The sequence below is a fragment of the Cryptomeria japonica genome, chromosome 10 (assembly GCF_030272615.1).
Source record: "Cryptomeria japonica chromosome 10, Sugi_1.0, whole genome shotgun sequence".
NCBI classification, from domain to species: Eukaryota; Viridiplantae; Streptophyta; class Pinopsida; order Cupressales; family Cupressaceae; genus Cryptomeria; species Cryptomeria japonica.
The window spans coordinates 370621083-370645268 of NC_081414.1; the positions used below are offsets into that span (position 1 = coordinate 370621083).

Here is a 24186-nt window from a genome sequence, read left to right on the forward strand (position 1 = left end):
TCTAGAGAAACTTCAATCAAAAACTCCAATCACATTAATTAAGTTCGATTCCTTTTGCACACTTATATTTCCTCTAGAAGTTCAAACTTCTTCAAAAAGCTCTTAATTAACATTAAAATGTTATAATATTTCATTGGCATCTATAATGTAATCAAACCTTGGGTTATGTGCTCATACATTATTAATAAACTTGGCCCCCTTCTCATGATAAATAGACCCTCATTTAAGTGCTTTATAATATAAAGCTAAGTTACCGGTACTTCAGGTTTTGCCCCCGAATCCGGATACGATACGTATCGGATTCGGATTCGCCTCGGAATCCCTGTGGATTCGGACAGGGTACTGATTTTTGCCTTCTGAAACGCATCCGTTTTTGGAGTCACGATTCCATATGCATCCGGTGTAGACGTGGTGATTCCATAAGGTTTTTTTGACGAATCCACATCGGACACAAATTTCGAGGGTTTTTTTACGGGTCGAATCATGTCTTTTCACGTTTTAAACCTAAAGCAAAGCTAAAATTAAAAAACGCGAAATCATTATTCCATGCGAAACAGTGAAAGGAAAATCGAAAAATGCAGGTTTGAGAGGAGGCGCGACGACAGAGGTGAGAGGAGGCGCTAGGGCAGGAGGCGCAACGGAGGCGCGACGACACAGAGGCTTCGACGGAGGCGTTAGGGCAGGAGGCGCAACGGAGGCGCGATGGCACAGAGGCTTCGACGGAGGCGCGACGACGGCACAGAGGCGCGACGCCACAAAGGCACGACGGAGGCACGAGGACGGCACAGAGAGGCGAGACGGGAGGTGCCAGGCAAGAGGGCGACGACCGACGACCAACGCAGGTTTTAAATTTTTAATTTTTTTTAAGTTTGTTAAAATAATGATCATAGTTTGTTAAAAAATTAAATTTTATTATAGTTTTTAAAAAAATTTATTAGTTTGTAAAATTTTATTATAGTTTATTTAATAATTTATATAAAATTTAAAAATTAAATTTAATAATTTATTTAAAATGAAAGTAATTAAATTTTAATTTTTAATTACACAAATTATTATAAACTATAGTTTGTTTAATAAACTATTAAATAAACTATAGTCTATAATAATGTGTAATTAAAAATTAAAATTTAATTACTTTCATTTTAAATAAATTATTAAATTTAATTTTATATATTTAACATTTAGAATCTATTGTTTACTATTAATTTATTAAATATTAATAATTATTTTTTAATTTGTTGTAGAAATCATAATGGCAACGACTACTAGCTCTACTCCTCAACGGACTTTCAAAACTGACCCAAATTCACCTTTATGGAAATATGTCAAAATAATAGACCAAGTAAAAGGTGGTGGAACATTTTTATGGATATGCAACTTCTGTAGTACGAAAAAAATAGCTCCTACAGTCGTGTCAAAGCCCATTTTTGTGCCATTCCCCAACAAGGAATCAAACCATGTCTAGGAAAGAATGGAAATGGGATGTCACCTCAAGAAATAGCAGGATATATTAGAGAGCAAGAGGAAGCAGATGCAAGAGTTGGTCGTGCCTCAAACCATCCTTTGTTGACAGGAAGAGGAAGTAAATCAAAGAGGCCCCCTATTTCTCCATCTTATAGCGATTTTCCTGATATCGTGGTAGAGAGCCACCCATTCTTGGGCCCAATTAGTGAAGAACCTGTTATTGTGAAGAGAAGCAAGGGACCATTAGAGAGAGCATTTAAGAATGATGCTAGAGAGATTGCAGATCAATCCGTTGGAAGATGTCTATATGCAAACGGTTTGTCATTTAATGTGGTACGATCACCATATTGGCAGGATATGTTGAAAAAGGTAAATGAGGCTCCACAAGGGTACACAGGGCCAGGTTATGAGAAGGTGCGTAGCACCTTACTAGCAAAGGAGGTAAAAAACATAGACAATGCATTGGCTCCCATTAGAAATTCATGGAAACAAACAGGGGTGTCCATCATTTCAGATGGATGGAAGGATACCAAAAATCGGCCATTAATTAATGTAATTGCAGTGTGCCCTAAAGGGGCAATGTTTTTGAAAGCTGTGGATTGTGAGGGACAGGTGAAGGATGCACAATTTATTGCTAACATCCTTATACAATGCATTCAGGATGTGGGACCTCAAAATGTTGTCCAAGTAATAACGGACAATGCAAAGAATTGTAGAGCTGCAGGTATGTTGATTGAGACACGGTTTGAACACATATTTTGGACACCTTGTGCTGTCCACTCTCTCAACCTCATGCTACAAAAGATAGGCAGGAAAATAGATTGGATCAAACAAATTTATGTTGAGGCTGAAGAGATCCAAATGTTCATCACAAACCATAACATGTCACAGGCCATTTTCAGATCATTTTCACAGTTGGAGTTGCTAAAGGTAATTGAAACACTTCAATTTTTAAAATCTACATTTCACTTTGATGGTTACTTAATTTTTATTTTTTTATCATGTCTTCTTTGTATTCTAATTTTTATTTTTAATTTTTGAATAGGTTGCCGAGACCCGATTTGCATCCAACACAATCGTCTTGAGGCGACTTGTGAAGGTGCGACAGCCACTTGCTAGCATGGTAATTAGTCAAAGTTGGTCCCTATGGAGGCAATCCAATACTGAAAGGGCAGCAAATGTAAAGCGCATGATCCTAGATGACACTTGGTGGGATCGAGTGGAATATCTTTTGAGTTTCACTGAGCCCATCATGAGTATGATCCGTTATATTGACATGGATCACCCATGTTTGGGAGAGGTATATGATGGCATTGACTCGATGATTGAGAAAATGAAAGCCATCATCAATGCAAAAGAGCAAGATCCCGAAGAAACTTTCTTCAAAGAGGTTCAATCAATTTGTGTTGAGCGGTGGAACAAAATGACCACCCCACTACATCTTCTTGCATTTGCATTGACTGCCAAATTTTATAGTGATGAAATGCTTGCTAAGCCATCAAGGGTACCACCATATAGAGATTCAGAAGTTAGTGAAGGGTGTAGGACAGCACTTACTAAACTCTTCCCAGATTCTGAAATGGAGGATTTAATGACAAGTGAGTTTGCTGATTTTGTAGCCTCCAATGGTCAAAGTGTTTCCGCTCTCCGTGACAAGTATAAAAAGGATTCTCATGCTTGGTGGTACCTCAATGGCCATACATCACCAAACCTTCAAACTCTTGCAATCAAAGTTTTATCGCAAGTAAGCTTCTTAATTTTTATTGCTCTCTAAATTTAGATTTTTTACTATTTTATAATTGTCACCCTCTCACTTTGTGTCAATTATTCAATAGGTTGCTAGTTCCTCTTCATCTGAGCGAAATTGGAGCACATACTCCTTTATCCACTCAGTGAAACGCAACCGACTGGCAGCAAGTAAGGCAGAAGAGCTCGTTTATGTGCATTCAAACTTGCGCCTTCTTACTCATAAACAAAATGAGTATAAGGATGGGAGCACAAAGTTTTGGGATGTAGATCCAGAGAGAACTGATTTGGATTTTTCAGTTGCCACACAATCTTTACTTTCTGGGGAGTCTGATAGCCAATGTGCTGCTAGTGCAAGTGGCAGTGAGGCTGCATGTGGTTCCAGTACTCTACCTACATCATCTAATGTCAATGATGATGTTGATCTTGATCTTCCTAGTGACCCATATGATGCTATTGCTGATTATTAGTTGTGTCATTTTATTGTTGAACGGTTGAGCCAGTGAACAATGAATTCGATATCTATCATAACATTCAAAGTTTGTAATTTTGTTATAGACTTATAGTTATATCAATATGAATCATATATGATAGTTCCAAGTTTTGTTTAGCATATGGATGATATGTGGGATTCTAAATTTAATTTTTGTTTCTACTTATTAGAGTGTATATATGTATATATTTATGATTTTTACATTTTTTTGTACGGACGTACCCAGGCCCCCCCTAAAAAAAATGCCGTACCAGCGTACCGTACCCACGTACCCGTACCCGTACCGGCAACTTAGATATAAAGTTATTTTATAACTTAATAATATAATCTCCAAATAATTAATGTTTAATTGAGCTAATTAAACATTAATATCTCCATGAATACTCTGTATTTCTGAACTGGGAGCTAACACGAGGAGACTGCATATGACCATACCCCCTTTACTAAAAATAGTAGGGGTCCATCTCTAACATCCCAAGACTTACTAAAAATAGTAAGTAGAGCAAATGATGTCCGAATGATGCCAAACGAAGACCAAACTGAAGCACTCTGAACACTGGGGATGATAATGATCCTCAAAAGACCCTCTAACCAATCCCATTAGCCTACGAGGGTTAGGGTAATAGGCTATTCCTCACTAAAGAATTGATGTCAACAAAAAGGGGACATCACAGTCCGCCCCTCCTGAAATTGCTTGTCCCCAAGCAATCTCGACGGCAAATAGACTCCTCCACCTGGATCCCAAGTGAAGACCTGCACAATGTCCCTGCTATCAACAAATGACTCCTGTAACCCTGACACATCAAGATGAACCTGCGGAATCAACTCATCCCCGCCATCTGGTGTCACTGGAGTAAGAGTCTCAAGTGGAGGCAACTCATAACACTGATCTTGGTTGCTACCAAACTTGGCACAAGGTATGCTATCATACAGGCTGTCCATCACATGTGCCATTGAACTGTGCATCTGAAACAAATCACGTACATGAGGGTCAAATGTGAAAATGTACATGTTTGACATCATGCACACCCATAAATTCCTTTGCAAGCTTTGTCAGAAATCCTGATGCACCCAAAAGATCCCAAAACTCGAATAGAAGCATGCAACGTAGATCCTCAAACTCCTACTGCTCAACTTTGATCTCATCTTCACCATGCCAAAAGTGGTGAAGCCAACCAATGGAACCCACCCAAACTACAGTGTTAACCCTGTCATCACTCGAGTCCCAAAGCAAACTGCACTCATATCCATCTTCGATAAAGAGATACCAATTCCTGAAGGTATCTGCAACTCCACAACTATCTCTCACCTCTGCTAGACTCCCATAGATGTGCTGACTCGACAAGTAATCCAGCTTGCAGCTGCTGGCACCATAGTCACCCTGTAACCATGTATCCGTACGAAATCTCCGTGAGATAAGAGTGACCAACCCTGTCGGATACACATCAGTAAAATGGAAAATTGATTGGTGTCCCTGCAAATAAGTTCCTACAACCATCTGAATCAAGTACTTGCAGCCTCTAGTCCCATCTTCTGTAGATGGCGACCCTCCATCCCACAAGGGATGATATAATCCCTGAGCCAATCCACACTTACGCATCATCAGGTCATCCACGTGTGGATCAAAGGAAAAGTGATGAGCACTCCTCACAATGTAATTCTTGTAGCAGGCTCCAACCTCGATCAACGACTCATCACTAACAACTCTGGAATCAAAAGATGACTCCAAACTCTGGCCCCCAAAAGTGGATTGGGTAGGACCTCTGGCAACCTGCTCAACGAACCCAATCGCAAAATCTCTATATGGAAGCATTGTAGCCAAAGTGTCTACAATTGCTCCCACAAGACGCCTGATGGCATGAGAACCTCGAATGAGAGTATCCCCGGTAGCTCCATACAGACCATCCTGCAACTGATGACTTTGACTCTGAGTCGCAACAAACTGTCCACCCAGATCAACTGCATGAGATGAGGAAACATATTTGCTTCCAGGAGTGGGAAACAAATCAGTGTGAGAGCCATACTCCCAACCAGGTAACACTCTACCAGTCACTTGTGTAGATGAGGGAGTGTCACGGTGCACCAACTCACAACTCTCTGGAGAACCCATCACCGCCATACTAGCACTATCAACAATTTGACTTGCATCACCTGTCGTAGCACCGATCACCGAAGAACCCGGTGCAACATGTGGTTCTCCACTGCTATCAACCAAGATGCTCATCCCATCTGAATCAACTGCACCTAACTCAGTGATGGAGACAACAGCATCCTTAACATATCCATCACCATATCCATGATCCATGGATATAAGACCATCACCAACTGCCACTGTAGGAGATTGTACTGTATATGTAACTGGTGAAGAGTGAGCTCAACTCAACTCCACAGTAAGATTATCAGCCCGTGCTTGCGACTCCCGAAGGGCCAACTAAGTGCTCTCCAACGAGTCCAAAGTCACCTCAAGCTCATGAGTGAGCTCGTCAACCTCCTCTTCCTTCCCCCTCATTGCATCATAATAGATACTGTCAAGCATAAGGAGATGATCCCTATCTGATAATATCTGTAGGTAATGATTCCGCATTACCCCAACGACACTCTGAGCGACTGAAACTCTGCAAGGGTAAGCCCACCATCCAAGTGCTCATGTATACCAGGAGTCCAGCAACAATGTGCCACCAAATGCTTCACAACATTGAAGTGTTGTAAGGCTGAATTTATCATACTTTCGTTCACCTTCAGCTGCCCTACTAAATGGTGAGAAACCTGGAACTTCTCACTTCCATTCAAATTTCCTGGTTTGAAATCTACACTCTGGAAGAGGCCCTACTAAATGGTGAGAACCTTGGAACTTCTCACTTCCATTCAAATTTCCTGGTTTGAAATCTACACTCTGGTAAGAGGCGGAGTCATCATCGCTCACTGAGTGGTAAGCATCATCATGTGTACTATCTACTTTGCACACATCCTCAATAAGTGTACCGCTGTCATGTACCTCTTGGGATGGCTTGAATAACATGTTAGAGACTGCTGAATCGCCAATATCAATGCTCATGTCCCCTATCCATATAGATGTGTGCACATCGGTCAAACAATCCTCGAAACCATCACCATTAGCCAAATTTTCTGATTGGAAAAATCAGACTTGTTGTGGTTTGAATCCACAACACCTATGGCCTCAACATCACTCGTAACTTGAGTGTCTGCATTAGGTGCCTCCACACAACCATCAATCTCACCTGAGATGGCTGCTAACTCACGATTAGGCAATGAAATATGATTGCTGTTGCAAAAATCAGAATTGTTATCATGACTGATAACAACTTCTAAAGAGCTTTCAGTGGCAACATTCACTTCAAATCTGACCCTCACTTCCTGCACGTGCCTCCTCACTCTTGGAGTCATCTTGAAGCGTCTTGTGCCCAACATCTTCCTCCATGTAAGTCTGATTTTTGCTCGCCTTAGGTTCAGCTGTATGCTGGTCACAAGTTGCTAGAAATTCATTACAGAGGTTTCTAGATACTTCCCCTGTAAAGTCCTTTTGTTTCTCCTTTCCCTTAAAAATAGATGTCATATACCGAGCAAATCTATCAAGTTTTACAGGGTGTGAAATCAATTCATCCAGTTTCTTCTGGTTTTGTTTTAACTTTTCCAATGAGGAATACACTTGCTTCATATTCTGGTCCCACTGATTCTGGGTACTTGAAGTAACCATGATTAACTTAGCTAAATCAATCTACCCAACAGGTTGACAGGAAACTGCTCTAATACCACTGTAATATCCCTTGCCAAATCGGATTGAAAATTTCTGATTTAAATGCTCAAGGAATATTGTCAAACACTTGTCATGAAACTTCTGTACTTGCTGATTGTGGTTTCTTTTTGATATTTTGATTTAAGAGATGATAATATGCATTCATTGAACTCAAAAGGACATATATCATAGTCTGAAGTTAAATGAGAATGCAATGTAACACCTACCACTAACCTTTCAATGACTATGTGTGACTGAAATCGTATGAAATATGCATCTACAGCTGTTAGACATTTCTACGAACATTTGGCATGCATTCTAAGAGACCAAAATGCACTTACAACAAATTGTCATTAACACAAACACTTGTCATACATACATGTAATTCCCACGTGCCAATGAGTGGTACTAACAACAATAAATGTAGCCTCCAACAATCTGAAATCGTTCTTCAAACCCCTTTGAATTTATGTAGATTAACTCTTCTAAAATGCATTAGTACTGTAGCGATTTACTATTCATGGGTACTATAGCGCACTGTTCACGGGCATTGTAGCAACAAATAAATCTCTGGATATAATCCCTTTCAATCTGCAAACAAACTCTGAAATAAACCCTCCAATTAGCTCAATATTGACTCCTGAATGAAGCCAACTCTCACAAGCATAATCAGATGATATCACACACCCTCTATATGCTGTTACAATATTTCCTCTAGAAGTTCGAACTTCTTCAAAAAACTCTTAATTAACATTAAAACGTTATAATATTTCATTGGCATCAATAATGTAATTAAACCTTGGGTTATGTGCTCATAAATTATTAATAAACTTGGCCCCCTTCTCATGATAAATGGACCCTCATTTAAGTGCTTTATAATATAAAGTCATTTTATAACTTAATAATATAATCTCCAAATAATTAATGATTAATTGAGCCAATTAAACATTAATATCTCCATGAATACTCTGTATTTTCGAACGTCGTCTGAACTGGGAGCTAACATGAGGAGACTGCATATGACCATACCCCCTTTACTAAAACTAGCAGGGGTCCATCTCTAACATCCTAAGATTTACTAAAAATAGTAAGTAGAGCAAATGGTGTCCGAATGATGCCAAACAAAAACCAAACTGAAGCACTCTGAACACTGGGGATGATACCAATCCTCAAAAGACCCTCTAACCAATCCCATTAGCCTACGAGGGTTAGGGTAATAGGCTAATCCTCACTAAAGAACTAATGTCAACAAAAAGGGGACATCACAGTACATCGGTACGACAATTGTTTTTTGAGGGGGCTCGGTACGTTTGTAAAAAACCCAGAGAAAAATCATAAATATGAATAATAAATTAAAAAATATATTTATATATATCAAAAATTTCATATATTAATTATATTTTAATATTAAATATATACGTTATAAATTTTATATTATTTTTAACTTTTAATTTTATTATATAACTATTAAGATATAGTTTTTCAAACAATATATTAAAATAATGTATAATAATTTTAAAAATAAACTATTTTATATATAATATATCTCATAAAAAATTAAATATATGAATTATAAATTAAATATTTAATATATATCTTATTAATTCTATATTATTTTAAATTTGTAATCTTATTATATAACCTATCTTAAATATTCCATTATTAATGTGATGCTTCGCGATGCATCCTAGATTCCGTCATGGTCATAATTTTGGTCTGAAACATTATCGTTCCGGCAGACTATATTCGTTTAAAACATTTCTGTTCGGGCAGAGAATATAGTTTGTATTAGAATATTTAATTATATTTTAGTCACCTATATTTAGTTCCTTGTTTAATAGTCATTTAGCTTTTTAGTTAATTAGCTTTTAAGCTTTATTTAGCATTTAGCATTTTCTTTTTAGTTAATTAGCTTTTAAGCTTTATTTAGTGTTTAGCTTTTTAGTAGTTCACTTTAAACGACTTGTTCTTAATTTAGAACATCGTCCTTGTAATCTCTTTATATACGCTTGTATATTGTTGAATAGATTATCCGATTATTGAATCATCCATTCAATTTATTTTTCATGGTAGCAGAGCGGGTCGATGGGATTTTTTAATAAAAATTCATGGCCTTCTTTCTGGAATATTTTCCAGATTTTTTTTTACGATTTTGCTTTTTTGAAGGCTTTTTGAGGGTTTTGAGGGTTTCTTGTTCGTGGGCGAATTTCTTTGTGTTGGGCAGCAGTTCATGTTTTTTTAGGGTTCTGGAGATTTTCGGGCCTGCAACCTGGAGTTTTTTTTTTTGCAGATTGAAAATTTTCTTAGGGTTTCTGCAATTTTCCTAGAGTTTTGACCCTTCAGTTCAAGTCGAAATTTTATTTTGGTTGCAAATTCTTGGTGGGTTTTTCAAGCCCTCAATTGGGTCATTGTCAAATTTTTCTGGGAGCATTGTTTTCCGTGCCTCAATTTTTGAGCTGTCGGATCTACATTCTGTGTTGAGATTCTTGGTGCAGTTTTCTAGAGCTTTTCTGGATGCCTCGTTTTCCGCACCTCGAATTTTGTGCCAGCAAATTTGCCTTGGAATTTAAAAACAGTTCACAAATTCTGCTATTTCTGTGGACGTTGGGATTTTTGCTGTTTTTTTTTGGGCACCATTTATGCTGTTTTAAGTACAAAAAATTTTAATTTTGGGGTTTCTTCCAAACCTCAACATTTGTGCCTTGGAATTCCTGCCAGAATTCTCCTCTAGGGTTTCAGATTTTTTGTGCAGCTGCTTCTATTCTGATTTTTGAATCAGATTCTTCTGTTTCATGCTTTCACTAGGTTGACCTGGTTCAACCTCCATTTTCGTGATGGCATCTTTGACCAACATCATGTTGGAACACAGACAAAAGTTCAACAGCTGCCACAACACTTGGAAACAGTGCATGTTCATGATATCTGAATATCGTTGCCTTGATCAGATTGATTTAGGCCAGACCTCGTCCTACAAGTTCCAGGGTTTTCACATTTTTTTGTCCTCAAAAATTGTTTGCAGGGTGTAGAATTTTTTCCTTGAAAATTATTATTTGTCATTTGCAAAGCTTGCATGGGTTTTCTGATTTTTCGCCATAAAAAATCATGGGAGGGTTTTGCTTGATTTTTTTTCTCAAAAATCAGGGTTTTACCACGTGATGTCTGGTATTTTACCACATGTTGTATGGTGTTTTCCCGCATATTGTTTGATGTTTTACCGCGCGATGTTTGGTGTCTTACCACGTCGTGTTTTGGGTCTTGCCATGCGAAGTTTCAGGGTTTTGTTCGATTTTTTCCACAAAAATCGTTTCAAGGGTTTTTACCATTTTTTTTCCACAAAAATGATAATTTGTATCTTCAGTTTTGGAGGGTTTGCCGATTTTTCCTCAAAATCATGGTTTCAGGTTTTAGTTTGGTCACCCAACGTCAGGTTGGATGGATTTTGGTATTCTTGGTCATTAACACTTTTCAGATCCAGGGAGGGTCTCCACTGCAGCAGAGTGTTCTTTTCATTTGTGATTAAAAGACTTGCAGTGTCTTTTGTAGGGTAGTTAGTAGATAGTATGACCATTAAGGGAGGGTATTAGAATATTTAATTATATTTTAGTCACCTATATTTAGTTCCTTGTTTAATGGTCATTTAGCTTTTTAGTTAATTAGATTTTAAGCTTTATTTAGCATTTAGCTTTTTCTTTTTAGTTAATTAGCTTTTAAGCTTTATTTAGTGTTTAGCTTTTAGTAGTTCACTTTAAACGACCTGTTCTTAATTTAGAACATCGTCCTTGTAATCTCTTTATATACGCTTGTATATTGTTGAATAGATTATCCGATTATTGAATCATCCATTCAATTTATTTTTCAGTTTGGACGCAGCTATCTGGAATCAGCTTTGGCGAAATTCCTTGTCACTGTTTCCTCTGTTTTGATAAGCTCTGCAACCTGGAATTCATGGCTTCCATGACTGTTATTATGGCTGACGATCACAGCAAAATACAGGGCAAGACCTTGCCTTTGGCGACATTGTTTGAGACAGATAACTCTGTAATTGAGTTGCCTATTGTTGGTCAGAATGATCTGTGTGCTCTGCCGTACTCTTCGGGCACGACGGGAGCTTCCAAGGGTGTCATGCTCACTCACAGGAACCTAATTGCCAATTTGTGTTCCACCCTTTTTGATGTGGATGAGTCTTTGCTGGGAAAATTCTCAATTTTGGGCCTAATGCCCTTTTTCCCACATCTATGGCATAACAGGTATCTGCTGTGCGACGCTCCATAACAAAGGGAAGGTTGTGGTTATGTCCAGATTTGATCTGTGCCTGTTTATGGATGTTTTGATCAATTGTGGCATCAACTTTGTGCCTATTGTGCTGCCCATCATGCTGGCCTTGGTGAAGAATCCCATCGTTGAGGAATATGATCTTAGTGGCTTGCAGCTCAAAGCTATCATGACGGCTGCTGCTCCTCTCGCCCCTGACCTTTAAAGAGCTTTCCACAAAAAATTCCCTGGCATTGAGCTTTGCCAGCATATGGAAATCGCCGTCATGCCTTTGGACTTGAGTTTGGTAAACACATTTATTATTTTTGGGAGTAAAAAACTTTCTGTTTAGGGTTTTCAGAGGTCGCAAAGTGGGCAAAACTGAGTGAATGAATCCTGGCTGTATTTTCACCGATTCCAAGCCACCTCCAATTCTGAGACGTTTTGTACCTGGAATCAGCCTTATTTTCCCACGATTCGGTAACTTAGGTTTAAAGGCCTTCTTACTTTGCACCACATCCATATTTGAGAAATAAACCCCTTGCTTACTTGTACATTGGTAGCTCTGCCAATATTATGTCCAACTTTGTTGGGGTAGGGAATATTTTTTCTTTGCATTTGAGTAGGCCCTGTTAGGGGCTATATAACAATCACAAATTTAGACAGTAACCAACTACATGGAGCAGGTAGTGCATTTCTCGATCACCATCTACATGGAGAAGGTAGAGCATTTCTCGATTACTGAGTTTAGAACTGAGCAAACTCATTGATTGTAAAGTAGTCAAGCCTCCATGAATTGAGATCGAGGTTAAACCTTCCAATAAAGTCGTCTCCAGAGAAGTTTCTGTGTGTTTCAGTCTTAGTATGAATGTCCCTAGATGTTCTGTGCAAGCACAATCAATCCAATTCTGTTATTTCACTCAAACCCTTGCTCAATTTTGTTGGTTAATGGATTTTCTGGTTAAACCTAAGCAAAGGATATGTTTTTGCCTTTGTTGAATCTCCATGAGATTTCCAGTATTCAGAGATATGCTCAATTGGTTCAAGATGACTTTTGGATCTGGACTCTTCAGATTTTCTTTCCTTTAGAATCTTTGTTAAATTGATCTGAAAAAATGTATCTGAAACCAGTTTTAAATAATCTTAATCAGATTTAAAATCTGGAAAGCATAGCCTTAGATCTATTATTATTGCACCTTGAGTGGTGGACCATAAGTGGTTACCAGCTCCTTTTGTGTAAGTTTTCCATTGGAGTGTGCATGGATGCTCCGTGTGTCCAGTCTATAGAGACTTACTTTGTTTTAACCCTGGAACTGAAAACCTTTGTAAGATGGACTTGAAGGAGACTTTGCAATTGAAATTCCTTCAGAGCATTTTACCCCTACAATTCACTAAAAATGACTCCGAAATGAAAGGGTGCCAAATTGGTCTTATTTCCTGTTTTTAAGACCCATTTTGGGTCCAACCTTGAAGGTTCTACCTTAGACAGATCCTTATAGCTAGTTAAACATTGGTCAGACCATGGTTTAACAATAGTACAAAAGCTTGCCATTTATTCTTGAGAGAGCTTTAAACCGAGTCTAAACAGACAATTGGTGGTGGACCTTACATTTTTTAAAAGCAATGTAACTGCACTTAAGACTTTTTTGCACCTGGAAGATTCTTGGCCCCTGATTTCGCTAGTTATCACCACCTAGTGCTCCAAAAACAAAACAGTTTTAGAAATGGATTTAAACCTAGTTATGGTTCTTTTCGGATCTGGATACTAGGATGTGATGTCTCTGCCATTTCTTGGATATATTGTGTACAGGATCCTTTGTCAGATAGAATGGGATGTTGACCTGAATGGGTATTGTGACACTTATTGGTTAACCATGCCTGTCCCCATAATGTACTGTATTCCCATTAGCTGTAGATGTTAAATCAAGATAAATCCCATAGAATAGCTTTTTGGGGTCCAGGTTATAGGCAGGGTGATAGCAGTTAAAACTTGGACATAATGAGTTTCTATCCTGGTGTTGAGAAATTGGAGAGTCCAGTTTTTGAGAAGCATTTTATTCTTCTGAAACCTTGAGTTGAAGAGCATTATGAAATGCTCTATGGCAAATGTGGAGTCTGATTGTTTAGCACATCATGGGTTTGTTTTGACCAAGCAACACATGTTTTTAGACCTTACTGTGATTGCTCCATTGCTTAGCTGTTGATCAAGAACCTTGGGACACCAATTGTTGTTACGTGTTGTGTCTCCTGAAGTGTAAGGGGGTTTTCCCAGGTGCAATCCTTGTGTCATCTGTGATGATTTAATCCTTGGATTAAATTCAATGGCTGTACAGGAGTTGGGAAACAAATTCTAGCTTGGTGACTGAAATTGTTTAACCAGTGTTTGGTTATTTGGTGAACCAAATAACACATCAAACTAATTAATTGGAGCCTGCATTAATTCAAGAGTTAAATTGGTCAATTTAATCTGCATTTTAAACTGTAAGGATGTTAATGTGGTTTTTAAATTGTTAAACAAAGTAAAATTTTAATCTGTTTTTTTGGTAGCCTAATTGGGTGTTACAGCAGAGAAGTAGATATTTGACAAATATATTGTAAAGAATAAGGAAGATGGGATGTGAGGATAATGAACAATTAAAGCAAGGTAATTGGGTGATCCAGAGAGGAGACTGAATTGGTCGAAGCAATGGAGAAGATTACCATTCCCAAATTTGATGCTTCTAGTGATGCTGTTAAGTTGAGGATATCGTTGGGTAAGCTATCCCATTTTTCTGCCAAACTCTATATTACCAAATTTTTTGTCTGCCACTTTGCAACTTGAAGGGAAAGTGTTTGATTGGTAGAAAAAGTTCTGAATGACATTGGGATGAGGGCTGGAGGTGGGGACAATCAACCAGAGAAACCTCGAGGATTAATTTGTGATTGACTTTTATGACTATTGTGGGATTGATACTCAAGAAGTTGATTCTTTAGTGCCAAAGAACAGGAAACAACAATGCTGATGACCTATTTTCCCAAGGCAATTTCACCAAGCTTGATTTTTGGCTGGGAATTTTTTTTCCAGGCATGTGGTTGCATGTCAATGGATTGCTAGTCCATAAGGTATGTGCCAATTTATTAGGCTAGCTACTCTTGAGGCTGCCATTCAGTAGCCAGAAGCATATTTTGAGATTGTTGGAAGTTGTCTTATAAAAGGACCACCCTCTAAAGCTAACCCAATAGTAAATGAAGAATGTTAAGATACTAACAAATCAACCTATGTCTTTTTCTATGGTTGGATAGTCTGAAGGAAGAATAATAGGCCTTTGCTACCATTGCTGACTTGCATTTAGAGGGATACAAATGCAAATCCCCAAAAGTATCCACAAAGTTATTGTTAGATGAAGATGCTGATATGAATGGGTAGTGTTCACAAAGAAGGAAAAAAAAAGATGGCATACAAATACAGGGAACCAAATGCAATGAATTCCAACTGCTCATTTTGTGCCAATGCCAGAAATAACCCAATATCAGACCTTAATTGTAAAAAGAAATGTCAACAGAATAATGGTGGTGGCTTCCATTGATTATGGCCAGATTTGTTACATTATAGCATAGTAGCATTACACTTGAGAAAAACTTGATTAATACCAAGTAATCACGAGCCTTACCCCTGGTTTTCCTTAGTTTTCCATAAATTGGTTCTGAATTGTTTTTCGATTTATGTATCTTTTCTTGGCTCATTTTTTTTTCATTTAGAGGCAGAAAATTTCAAACCACAGAGGCAAAAAATGGTTCTGAATTTTTATATATACCTTTCTTTGATTCAGTATATCAGTAGTGAAAAAGTCCAAGGAACATGGAGACTGATTTTTTTCAGTTTAGGTGGCTTTTAAAATTTTCTTTTGAACTTTTACTTTGAATGGATTTATTCTAGAATTGGAATTTTAAATAGCGACGAGGTTTTTTCTTTGATGTTATACCCTAACGAGGGTTAGATAAACTGATAAGGCTGCCCCTAAAATTATAAGCTGTGCTCCATGATGGCATGATCTACAATTTTAGGATGAGCCTCTGTTTTTATATAAAGTCCATTAGGTAAAAGTATTATATTTTTTGTTTTAGTTCCTACACAATTTTTAAAATTTGTTGTTTCTGAACATACTTTGATATTTTTGTCTCTATACAATATATTTGACATGAAATAACAAAATTGATGTTTCCTCTATTTAAATTTTATATGGATATTATATTGTTTTCTCATTTGCTAAGTCGTTTCCATTTTAAACCTGGGTAAGTGGATTCCATTTACTCTTTTTCCACATCATGTCAATGTCATGTAATGGAAGATTTCTTTGATTTGGTGATAAATGTTGAGATTTGCCCATGAAATTTCCAAGCTTTGTTAGCCAATGATACTAGAATGGACTGCAAATGGGTGAACAAAAGGTTCTTATTTCAATGTTGTAGCCCTAGCAAGACTGGGACACACTATGTGAATACCTTAGAAGGATTTCCTATGAATCTTGATATGCTGTACGTTACAATTAAAGGGCTGCAAAGATGCAAATAAAATTGATCTCAGCTCACATAACACAACTTACAAATGCTCAATGTATCTGGACTAATGGTCTACATGTTAAGGTAAAAACAAAGAAACCCAATGAGAGAAATTTGAGGTGCTATGACTCATTTATGAACTTGCAGATGTTATGAGACTTGCTGTATGAACTTCCACTAAATAGAGGGCACTAACCTGTTTTTCTCCAAGTTTCCAGGGAAGGGAAACATGGGGGCAGATTTTGGGGACAGCAAAATTTTGTCTGGATATTGGTGATGGCTATTAAAATAATATATAAAAAAATATTTAATTTTTATAATACAAATAGATCAAAATTATCTAAAATTGACTTAAACGAACTGAAAGAAAATGGAATTATATAGAAAAGTACTAAGAATTCATTGACTCGAAAATCCATGTGACATACTGGTAATTCTAGATGTAACATGAAACATGATTAATATGAAGGTGATGAACTTGCAGATGTTTTCTGATTCTCACTGTATTACTATTGGCTTCCACCAAATAGAGGGCAATAACCTGTATTTCTCCAAGTTTCTGGGGAGGAGAGATGCAGGGGTGGATTTTGGGGACAGCAAAATTTTGTCTGGTTATTGGGTAGGCTATTAAAATAATACAAAATTACAAAATTAATATTTTAATTTTTATAATACAAGTAGATAAAAAATACCGAAAAATAACTCAAACCAAAAGAAGATGAAATTCTTAGAGAGTAAGTAAAATAACAATTCATTAATATTTATTGATTCTATAATCTTAGATATATAATATGAAACATAATTTATACTAAGAGATGCAGAAAAAAAAATGTTGGGTTGGGCATGGTACATAGGTATATTGAGAAACAAGCCCAGAAATTGGAGTTATCATCCAATTGATATCTTAGAAACTACTCTTCTTCCTATCTTTTCTTCTTCCTCTCATTTTTTGGTAAATGCAAAACAGCAATGAGCATGGTTATTAATTTTTTTTGCTTTTCTTAATACATTTTATGTGGGGGATGCCCTGAAGTCTTGGGAATGGCCGTGGGATACTAGGAAGTCCCCAAAAAGACCGCAAACAGGGTGACATCCCTGCCAAGTCCCCAAGTCACCTGGATGTGCCTGAGATTTAGGGGACGTGTCCCCATGAAACATCGTAAATAACACATCATTGAGTTGAAACAAAGTTGTTGGAAAAGCATGTCTAACCTGAATGGAAAGAGTACACATTGGCTAAATATGCTGAAGGATAAGACTCGAGAGAGCTCTTACTATGGTTTCAACTTCAAGAGCTAGAAATTATTCTATGAGGAAGGCATGTATACCAAACCTAGAAACAACCCACGAGGGAGACATGCACCTTTTGTACCAAGTTTTAAATTTAAGAATCAGAGGAATTCATTCCCCACATGCCTACTGCTCATGTTGGATTGCTTAAGAATTATAGACAGTAATTTTTTCTTCATGGGGATGACAGAATATGTAAAATACTGTGGCTTCTTGTGAAAACCTGCCAAAGGAATTTACTGAATTAGCATGGAATGAGAGAAGTCCACATATAATGCAGCTTTTGCCCATTTCCAAAACAAGAATCGGAGTCCATTAGCATGAAATTCATTTCAGGCCTACAATGGTTTTGGAGGAAGAACTCTATTTTATGGTAGCCTGTAGGTGATTGGTTGAATATCAATAAGTATTTCCTGCTACTTACAATTTGCCCACCGTTTTCATCATCTGAGTCATAAGAAAAATCCAACTTAGTCGACAAGTTGCTTGAGCATTTAAATGTTTGAAAGATTCCCTTTGCATTTCTTGTTTTTCTTGATGTGCAGCAGCCATTTGATCTCAAGACTGGTGCTTCTCAGTATGTCATAATTGCAGTTCTTAAGCAGTGAGAGCATTTATGGATAAATGTAATAGGTCAATCTCAATTATAATATTTACATAAGGAATTGCATGCTTCAGTTCAATAACTCAGGCAGTGGTTCCAATATCTTCTCATTAAGGTTATCATTCTACATGGATCACCGGACCAACATTGAATTGAGAGAATTTGAGATCGGTCAGTGGGCTTTCTTGAAGTACAAGTTTATAAGCAACACTATCTTAAAGGAAGTGGAACTGTGGAACAGAGAAGCCTCACCCTTGATAGGCCTTACAAAGTATTGGAAAGAGAAGAAAAATTTACGTGCACAGTTGAGCTACCCAGCAAAACTTTCTTCTATAGCTCAGGCTTGAAGAAAGTATCTGGGTACATTGCCAAATTTCAGATGCCTTGCACCTCTAGTGCTTTGACATTTAGAGATTGGGAGTAATACTTCATATCTAATATAATGTGTGGTTTTTTCTTGTCATGCACAAATTAATGCTCGAGTATGTATGATCAAACAGTAAGGAATAGGTATATCTTGCAATTAATCACTATTCTTGTTTGGCTATAATTGTTCATATGGATTGGTTCCTTCTTTTTGACAATAGTTCAACTTGCAGATGTTTGCAAATTAGGCTACATGGAGAAGTAAACTTGTTATTTTAAAGAGTAATAAACAAAAAAGTTATTTTAAGGACACTGACAATTGATGGATATGAACCATGCTTGCTGGAATCACAATCTATATTTGCATGTTGGCTTTCCTTTTTGAGCATCAGCGATGCATACATTAGAAATTTTCAAGTGATCATGAAAAAGTTTTTGTGTGCTTCTTATAACCATTTGTTATTTGGATGTGGTATACTTTCTATGGTATAGAATCCTGTTGTTGGAATCAGTTTACACTGGTATGATTATTTGTATCAGGTAATTGATTTCAAGTGCACTTTTTGCATTCTATTCTTTATGGCACTTGAATGGTCTACGGTTACTGCTTTTATTCTGAGTGCTCTTGAGGCTGCTGCAAAAAAATTCTTTAACTAAAATGAAAGTATAACGTAGGAGTAGACTGTAATGAACTTTATTGTGTTTTCCTATATGGAAAATAATCAATGATGATATTAGTATTGCAGGTTGGTACATGCTATCAGAAATATTGAGGTGTCCTCATATATGATTTGGTTAATGCCAATTTATCATATATTTGTCCTGCCAAACTGTTGCAATCATTGGATGGAGCTTTTGCTTCCATTCTAGGTCTCTTCGATGGGAACTTACCAATGGATGACGTTGCATTTGTTTTGCTGCATGTTATTCCCCCATTTTATTGATTGGGATAAGTGATAACACACTGATTCCAGTGTTTTAGAAACAAAGTATCTGTTTTTTCTCATCATTAGCATTTTTTACTGCACTTTGCACATACAGATTTTTCATGTTACAAGGAATTTCAAAGCATTGTTGATGACATCAACATTTTTAAAGAACTCTTAAGATAAGCCATGATCGAAGGTGGAATCATTTATCACATGTATCAATTTGTTTGCAGAGCATTTGAATTTCACTTTAACAAGCAAGGCTAAATCCTGCTTGAAATTTCACTAAGCTACCAGACAAGGGGGCATTCTGAAAAGTAGACTTGCGTCTTAACTTCCATAGGACTCTAATAATAGGCAACTGAATTATGTGCTTTCAAGTTTCAATATTTGTTGTTTTTCCTAATCATCCAAAGTGTACCCAAGGAAATGGGATTGTTAAATAAAACATCAATTTTGTTTTGAAAGCAAGTCCACCAGTTATCGGCAGGGTTTTGTTAAACTTATTTTTTCTTCCTTATGTTTCCATTGTTATTTTTCATCATTGTTTCTTGCCATTTCTTACTGTTTTTGGAAATTGGAACAATATTTGTGGAAGTTGTAATGTCCCCACTTTGAAATTGAATTTAATTTTAAATAATAATAATAAAATTTAAATATTAAAAATTAAATTAAAATATAAAATAATATAATTAAATATAATTAATTAATTTTTTTATAAAGTTAATGAATGGTCAAAAGACATGGAAGGAAAAGTTGCGACTCCCTCAACAATGAGATATAAAAGGGAGAAGAGATACTCATTTGAGAGGGGGATAATTTGGAAATGAGAAGTGCACATCTGATATAAATAAGAAGTGCAGACCTGATCATGAAAGATTGTGTCCCTTTCAAAGGGCAGAACTAATGAAGAGTTGCACTCTTTCAAAGAGTGCTAATGGTGATAATGGTGAAAGTTTGTGTCTCTTGCCAAAGGGCATACATGATGAAGAGGTGTGACCTCTCCCTCACATTGAGAGATATAAAGGAAAGGAATCAAAGCATCCAGTAACATCACCATCGATCAGTTCAGATCAGAACTGTTATTAAGTTACAGGCAGTAACATAGCTGATCATCTGATAAATGATCAGAGTTATACAGTAAATATAGTGGATATGACAATCTGATACATGAACATAATCAGATATAATAAGAATATAAATGTGATGGGAATTAATTCTATAATGATGATAACTTCAAATATAATGTGATGAATTTAACTTAAAAAGCTGATAATAAATGTAATTTAATGCTGTGACAAAATCTGATCACAATAATATGGACAATATAAGGACCGATTAATATGATGGTATGATAATGTTAAACTAAGGGAACTTGTAACCCTTACAAGACTGTTATAAAATCATATCAATTGCAAACTCATTGCTTAATGTATGTGGGACGCTCTCTTAGGTACGCCACTCCATAGTGGATGCCTAACCCCTGCTACATGGAGCCAAGAGGGATGAAGCATCTGCTCTTGGGCTTAAGAGAGGAGGTGGTTGTGATGAGGGGGAATGGTGATAGGACACCTCACTGGGTAGGCCACTCCATAATGAATGCTTAACACCTGCCACATGGAGCCAAGAGGGGTGTAGCATCTGCTCTTGGGCCTAGGGTGGAGGGTCTCTTGGACATCCTATCCAGCTAGCCTACCCTAGTACACTAAGAAATTGGATAATAAAGAATGGCAACTAACCTACAATCTGATTTTAACAAATATAATGCTAATGTAAAACAGTATACAAAGGTACTCCCTTAAAACTTAGTTACCTATTTCAGATTTGGGAAAATTTAAGATAATTTCAGTGTTCCATGGAAACGCGTTTCCCCCTGCCAGGCCCAAGTCCCCCCGTCCCTGAAACCCGTCCCCCAAACTTTTTCCCTTTGTATCCCCATCCCCAAAGCCCATCCCGACGTCCCCCCGTCTCCCTGTACCCAACGGCCGCGGAACACTGGTCATAATTTAGAATATAACTAATTAGGGGACATTACAGAAGTACGAAAAATTGGTAAAAAATGCCATGGGTTAATAAAAAACTGAAAAATTGAGGACAAATGGCATTTTTCAAAAAAAAAAAATGTGAAAGTTGCGTACAAAATTGAGATGGTTATCAAAATAATAAACTTTAATAAATCAGACAAATGGTGATTAATTGATGGAACTCGGTAACATTTTACAGAAGTGTACCTGACGTTTCTGCTATTTTTTTAACCATAGCTGTCCTATTTTCTGATGCTTCCATTTTCAGAGTTTCCCAGTGGCCAATTCTTGATGCAACATGGGTAAAATGTTTGAGGAAGTTTAAGATTCAGAAGGATTCATATTTAGCTAGAGTACATATTGACGGCACCAATCTTGTCAATTTTTAAAGTTTGTTCTGTTTTGGGAGTGTTTCTGTTCCAAGTGGAGTGTTTGCTTCATTGATCTCTTTATAAATTATAGGGGATATGCTCATTTTTCATTTGAATTTCCTGGTGAGTGATTTCAAACCTATAAGTGCTTGCATATATATCAAAGGACCATTGCCACCAGGCTCACTGCTTTGTTAATATCATGGAGGGAGGTGTTGGGGAATATGTGCCTTAAAGGTTCCCATTATTAGTAAGGATTATGCTTTTAAATCAATTTGAAGCTTGGGTTATTGAGTAAATAATATACTAATATGTGTTCCATATTGAGAGAATAGGCATGGCTGTAAAAACTTTTTGTGCATCTTCCTGAAACGTTCTGGAGATAGTGGACTAAGATCTGTTTACTGGACTAACTCAAATGCCTAGCCTCTGACCATAACTGGTTTGCCCTAATTTCTAAATTTTAAGTGTAGTTTACATTAGTAAACATGCATCCAGTTACCCTTTTTTAACTATTGCTGTTTCTGATATCTGCCTATTTAAAGAAGACTAGGTTTGAGTGTCTTATAAATTGATTGAACTAAGGCACATCTTCCTTATTGCGAGAACAAAGTACTGGCAAATTCATATCTGTTCTTGAGAGCAAACCTCTAATTATGCACGCTCAGAAGTTTCATGGCCTATCTAGTACTGGCTAGTTATGCTAATCTAATCTTTGTAAGGCTCTGGTCTCGGATTAAGTTGTGGCTCTTTGTTGATGATGAGTTGGGTTCCGGCCCAAGTGAGCATGCTCACTCCATGTTATCTAGGTCCCGTGTGTTCCTTTCCTTCCATCTTTGTGCCTCTACATGAGAAGTCAGGCTCGCAACTGTCATTTGAAATGAGAATAGAATATCACAATGCATCAGGGTTATGATCTCTTATTTTGAGTGTAATTTGGATCCATTTCTACTTTTGCATTGTTATTAATAGTAATCTGAAATTTCTGTGCTTTTTTGTAGCATGCCATGATAATGTTCTTTTTTTTCCAAAAACTAAAAATGTCTTCCATCCGGGTTTTTTTTCATTTGCTTTTGTAATATTTTCAGCAGGATATAGAAGATAGCAGTGGAGGCGAAGCCAGTGTGCAACATACTGCTACTGCTACTGCTACTGCTACTGTTATCTCCCCCGTATCATGAAAATAGCACACACAGAGAAAAGGGAAACACTGTTTCCCTTATTTAAAAAAAATACCTTATGTATATTCACAATGAGCTGAAGAAGTGATCCTGATGGCTACAGCTCAAAATTCATTATAATTGTTGTATAGCTTGTTCAAACAGTTGGGATTCCTCATCCTTTAAGTGGTATATCTCAAGTGTAAGCAAACTTTGATCATCCTTTTCTTTCTATTGGGAGTCGACTCTTAGAATGGAGTGTAACAAATCACAGAAGTGGTGTTTCTCTGAAGTGATTATCACCAGAAACTGGTTTTGCTAGCAGTGTCTTTGCATTACTACTTTAATGATGGTATTAAGGTGTAAGAAACAACCCTGAAGAGGAAAATGTGTGACAAATGCCTTGTAAGGTCTAATTCTAGAAAAATGAACTTTTGCCGTGTATAGATTTTTCAGGACTGTCTTCAAAAGACAATTGTGGCGCTATTATCTTTATGGATAAGGAAATAATAAATACCAACATGATTTGCATATTATGGATGACTGGTTGATTTGGAATGAACAGATATTTTAGAGGTTTCCTTCCCCTGTTTTCTAAATTACTTATTGCTGTTGTATTTATACAAAAAATGTGGTTAGACATGGTCAAGTGATAAATAAATAGATCTGTCAGATGGCAGCAGTTCCAGTTCAAGTTTTAGGAATATGATGCTTGTTGGTATTGCACTTAACATATCTGTAGATTATTTAATCATATTTGTGTTATTATGTCAGTCTGCATTTTATTGCCATTTTTAAAGGTCTCTTCTTTGTTGAGATCAGTGGCAATCTAATGCTACCATACAATGTGGCTTTGATTCTATGATTTTTGTTGCATGAATTTTGAAGGAAATTTGTTTTCTACGTAATCAACGTGCTGGACAAAAGGACTCGATCAAATTTTTTGAAAGTGTATTTTTGATATTGAGTGGATGTTTTCAAGATATCTCAACTTGGGTGGTTTTTGGTGATGAGTTTTGACTCATGCTACCATACAACGTGGCTTTGATTCTAAGATTTTTTTGGCATGAATGTTGAGGGAAGTTTGTTTCGTATGTACTCAACATGCTGGACTAAAAACCTGGATCATATTTTTTACAGTGCATTTGATATCCAGGGAATGTTTTCAATTTATGTTGATTTAGGTGTGGTTTGT

The 24186-nt window shown here is 36.9% G+C and overlaps 2 protein-coding genes across 7 annotated transcripts in view; both read left to right on the forward strand.

Moving 5' to 3' along the window:
- Positions 1-23527, forward strand: part of LOC131077490 (E3 ubiquitin-protein ligase RHF2A) — a 33248-nt gene extending 9721 nt beyond the window's left edge. For 4 of the 6 annotated variants that reach the window (XM_058014991.2, XM_058014992.2, XM_058014987.2 and 1 more), the window contains exon 9: positions 22920-23527. In XM_058014991.2, the coding sequence (XP_057870974.2) occupies positions 22920-23012 (93 nt within the window). In that variant the 3' untranslated portion in view covers positions 23013-23527. Of the gene's footprint in view, positions 1-19253; positions 19920-22919 lie in introns of those variants that run through there. The other 2 variants (XM_058014988.2, XM_058014989.2) reach the window with 2 other exon arrangements.
- LOC131859472 (uncharacterized) lies at positions 1288-3930 on the forward strand. The gene is made up of 3 exons (XM_059213256.1): positions 1288-2394; positions 2510-3208; positions 3300-3930. Exons 1-3 carry the CDS (start codon positions 1483-1485, stop codon positions 3678-3680), a joined length of 1992 nt encoding a protein of 663 aa, XP_059069239.1. The 5' UTR covers positions 1288-1482; the 3' UTR covers positions 3681-3930.
- Positions 23528-24186: the final 659 nt, after the last annotated feature.

Bases quoted from the DNA above. Each gene is read 5' to 3' on its own strand.
- LOC131859472 (XM_059213256.1), top strand. From the start codon at position 1,483: ATGTCACCTCAAGAAATAGCAGGATATATTAGAGAGCAAGAGGAAGCA. The intron at 2,395-2,509 runs GTAATTGAAACA...ATTTTTGAATAG, and splicing joins CACAGTTGGAGTTGCTAAAG to GTTGCCGAGACCCGATTTGC. The intron at 3,209-3,299 runs GTAAGCTTCTTA...ATTATTCAATAG, and splicing joins CAATCAAAGTTTTATCGCAA to GTTGCTAGTTCCTCTTCATC.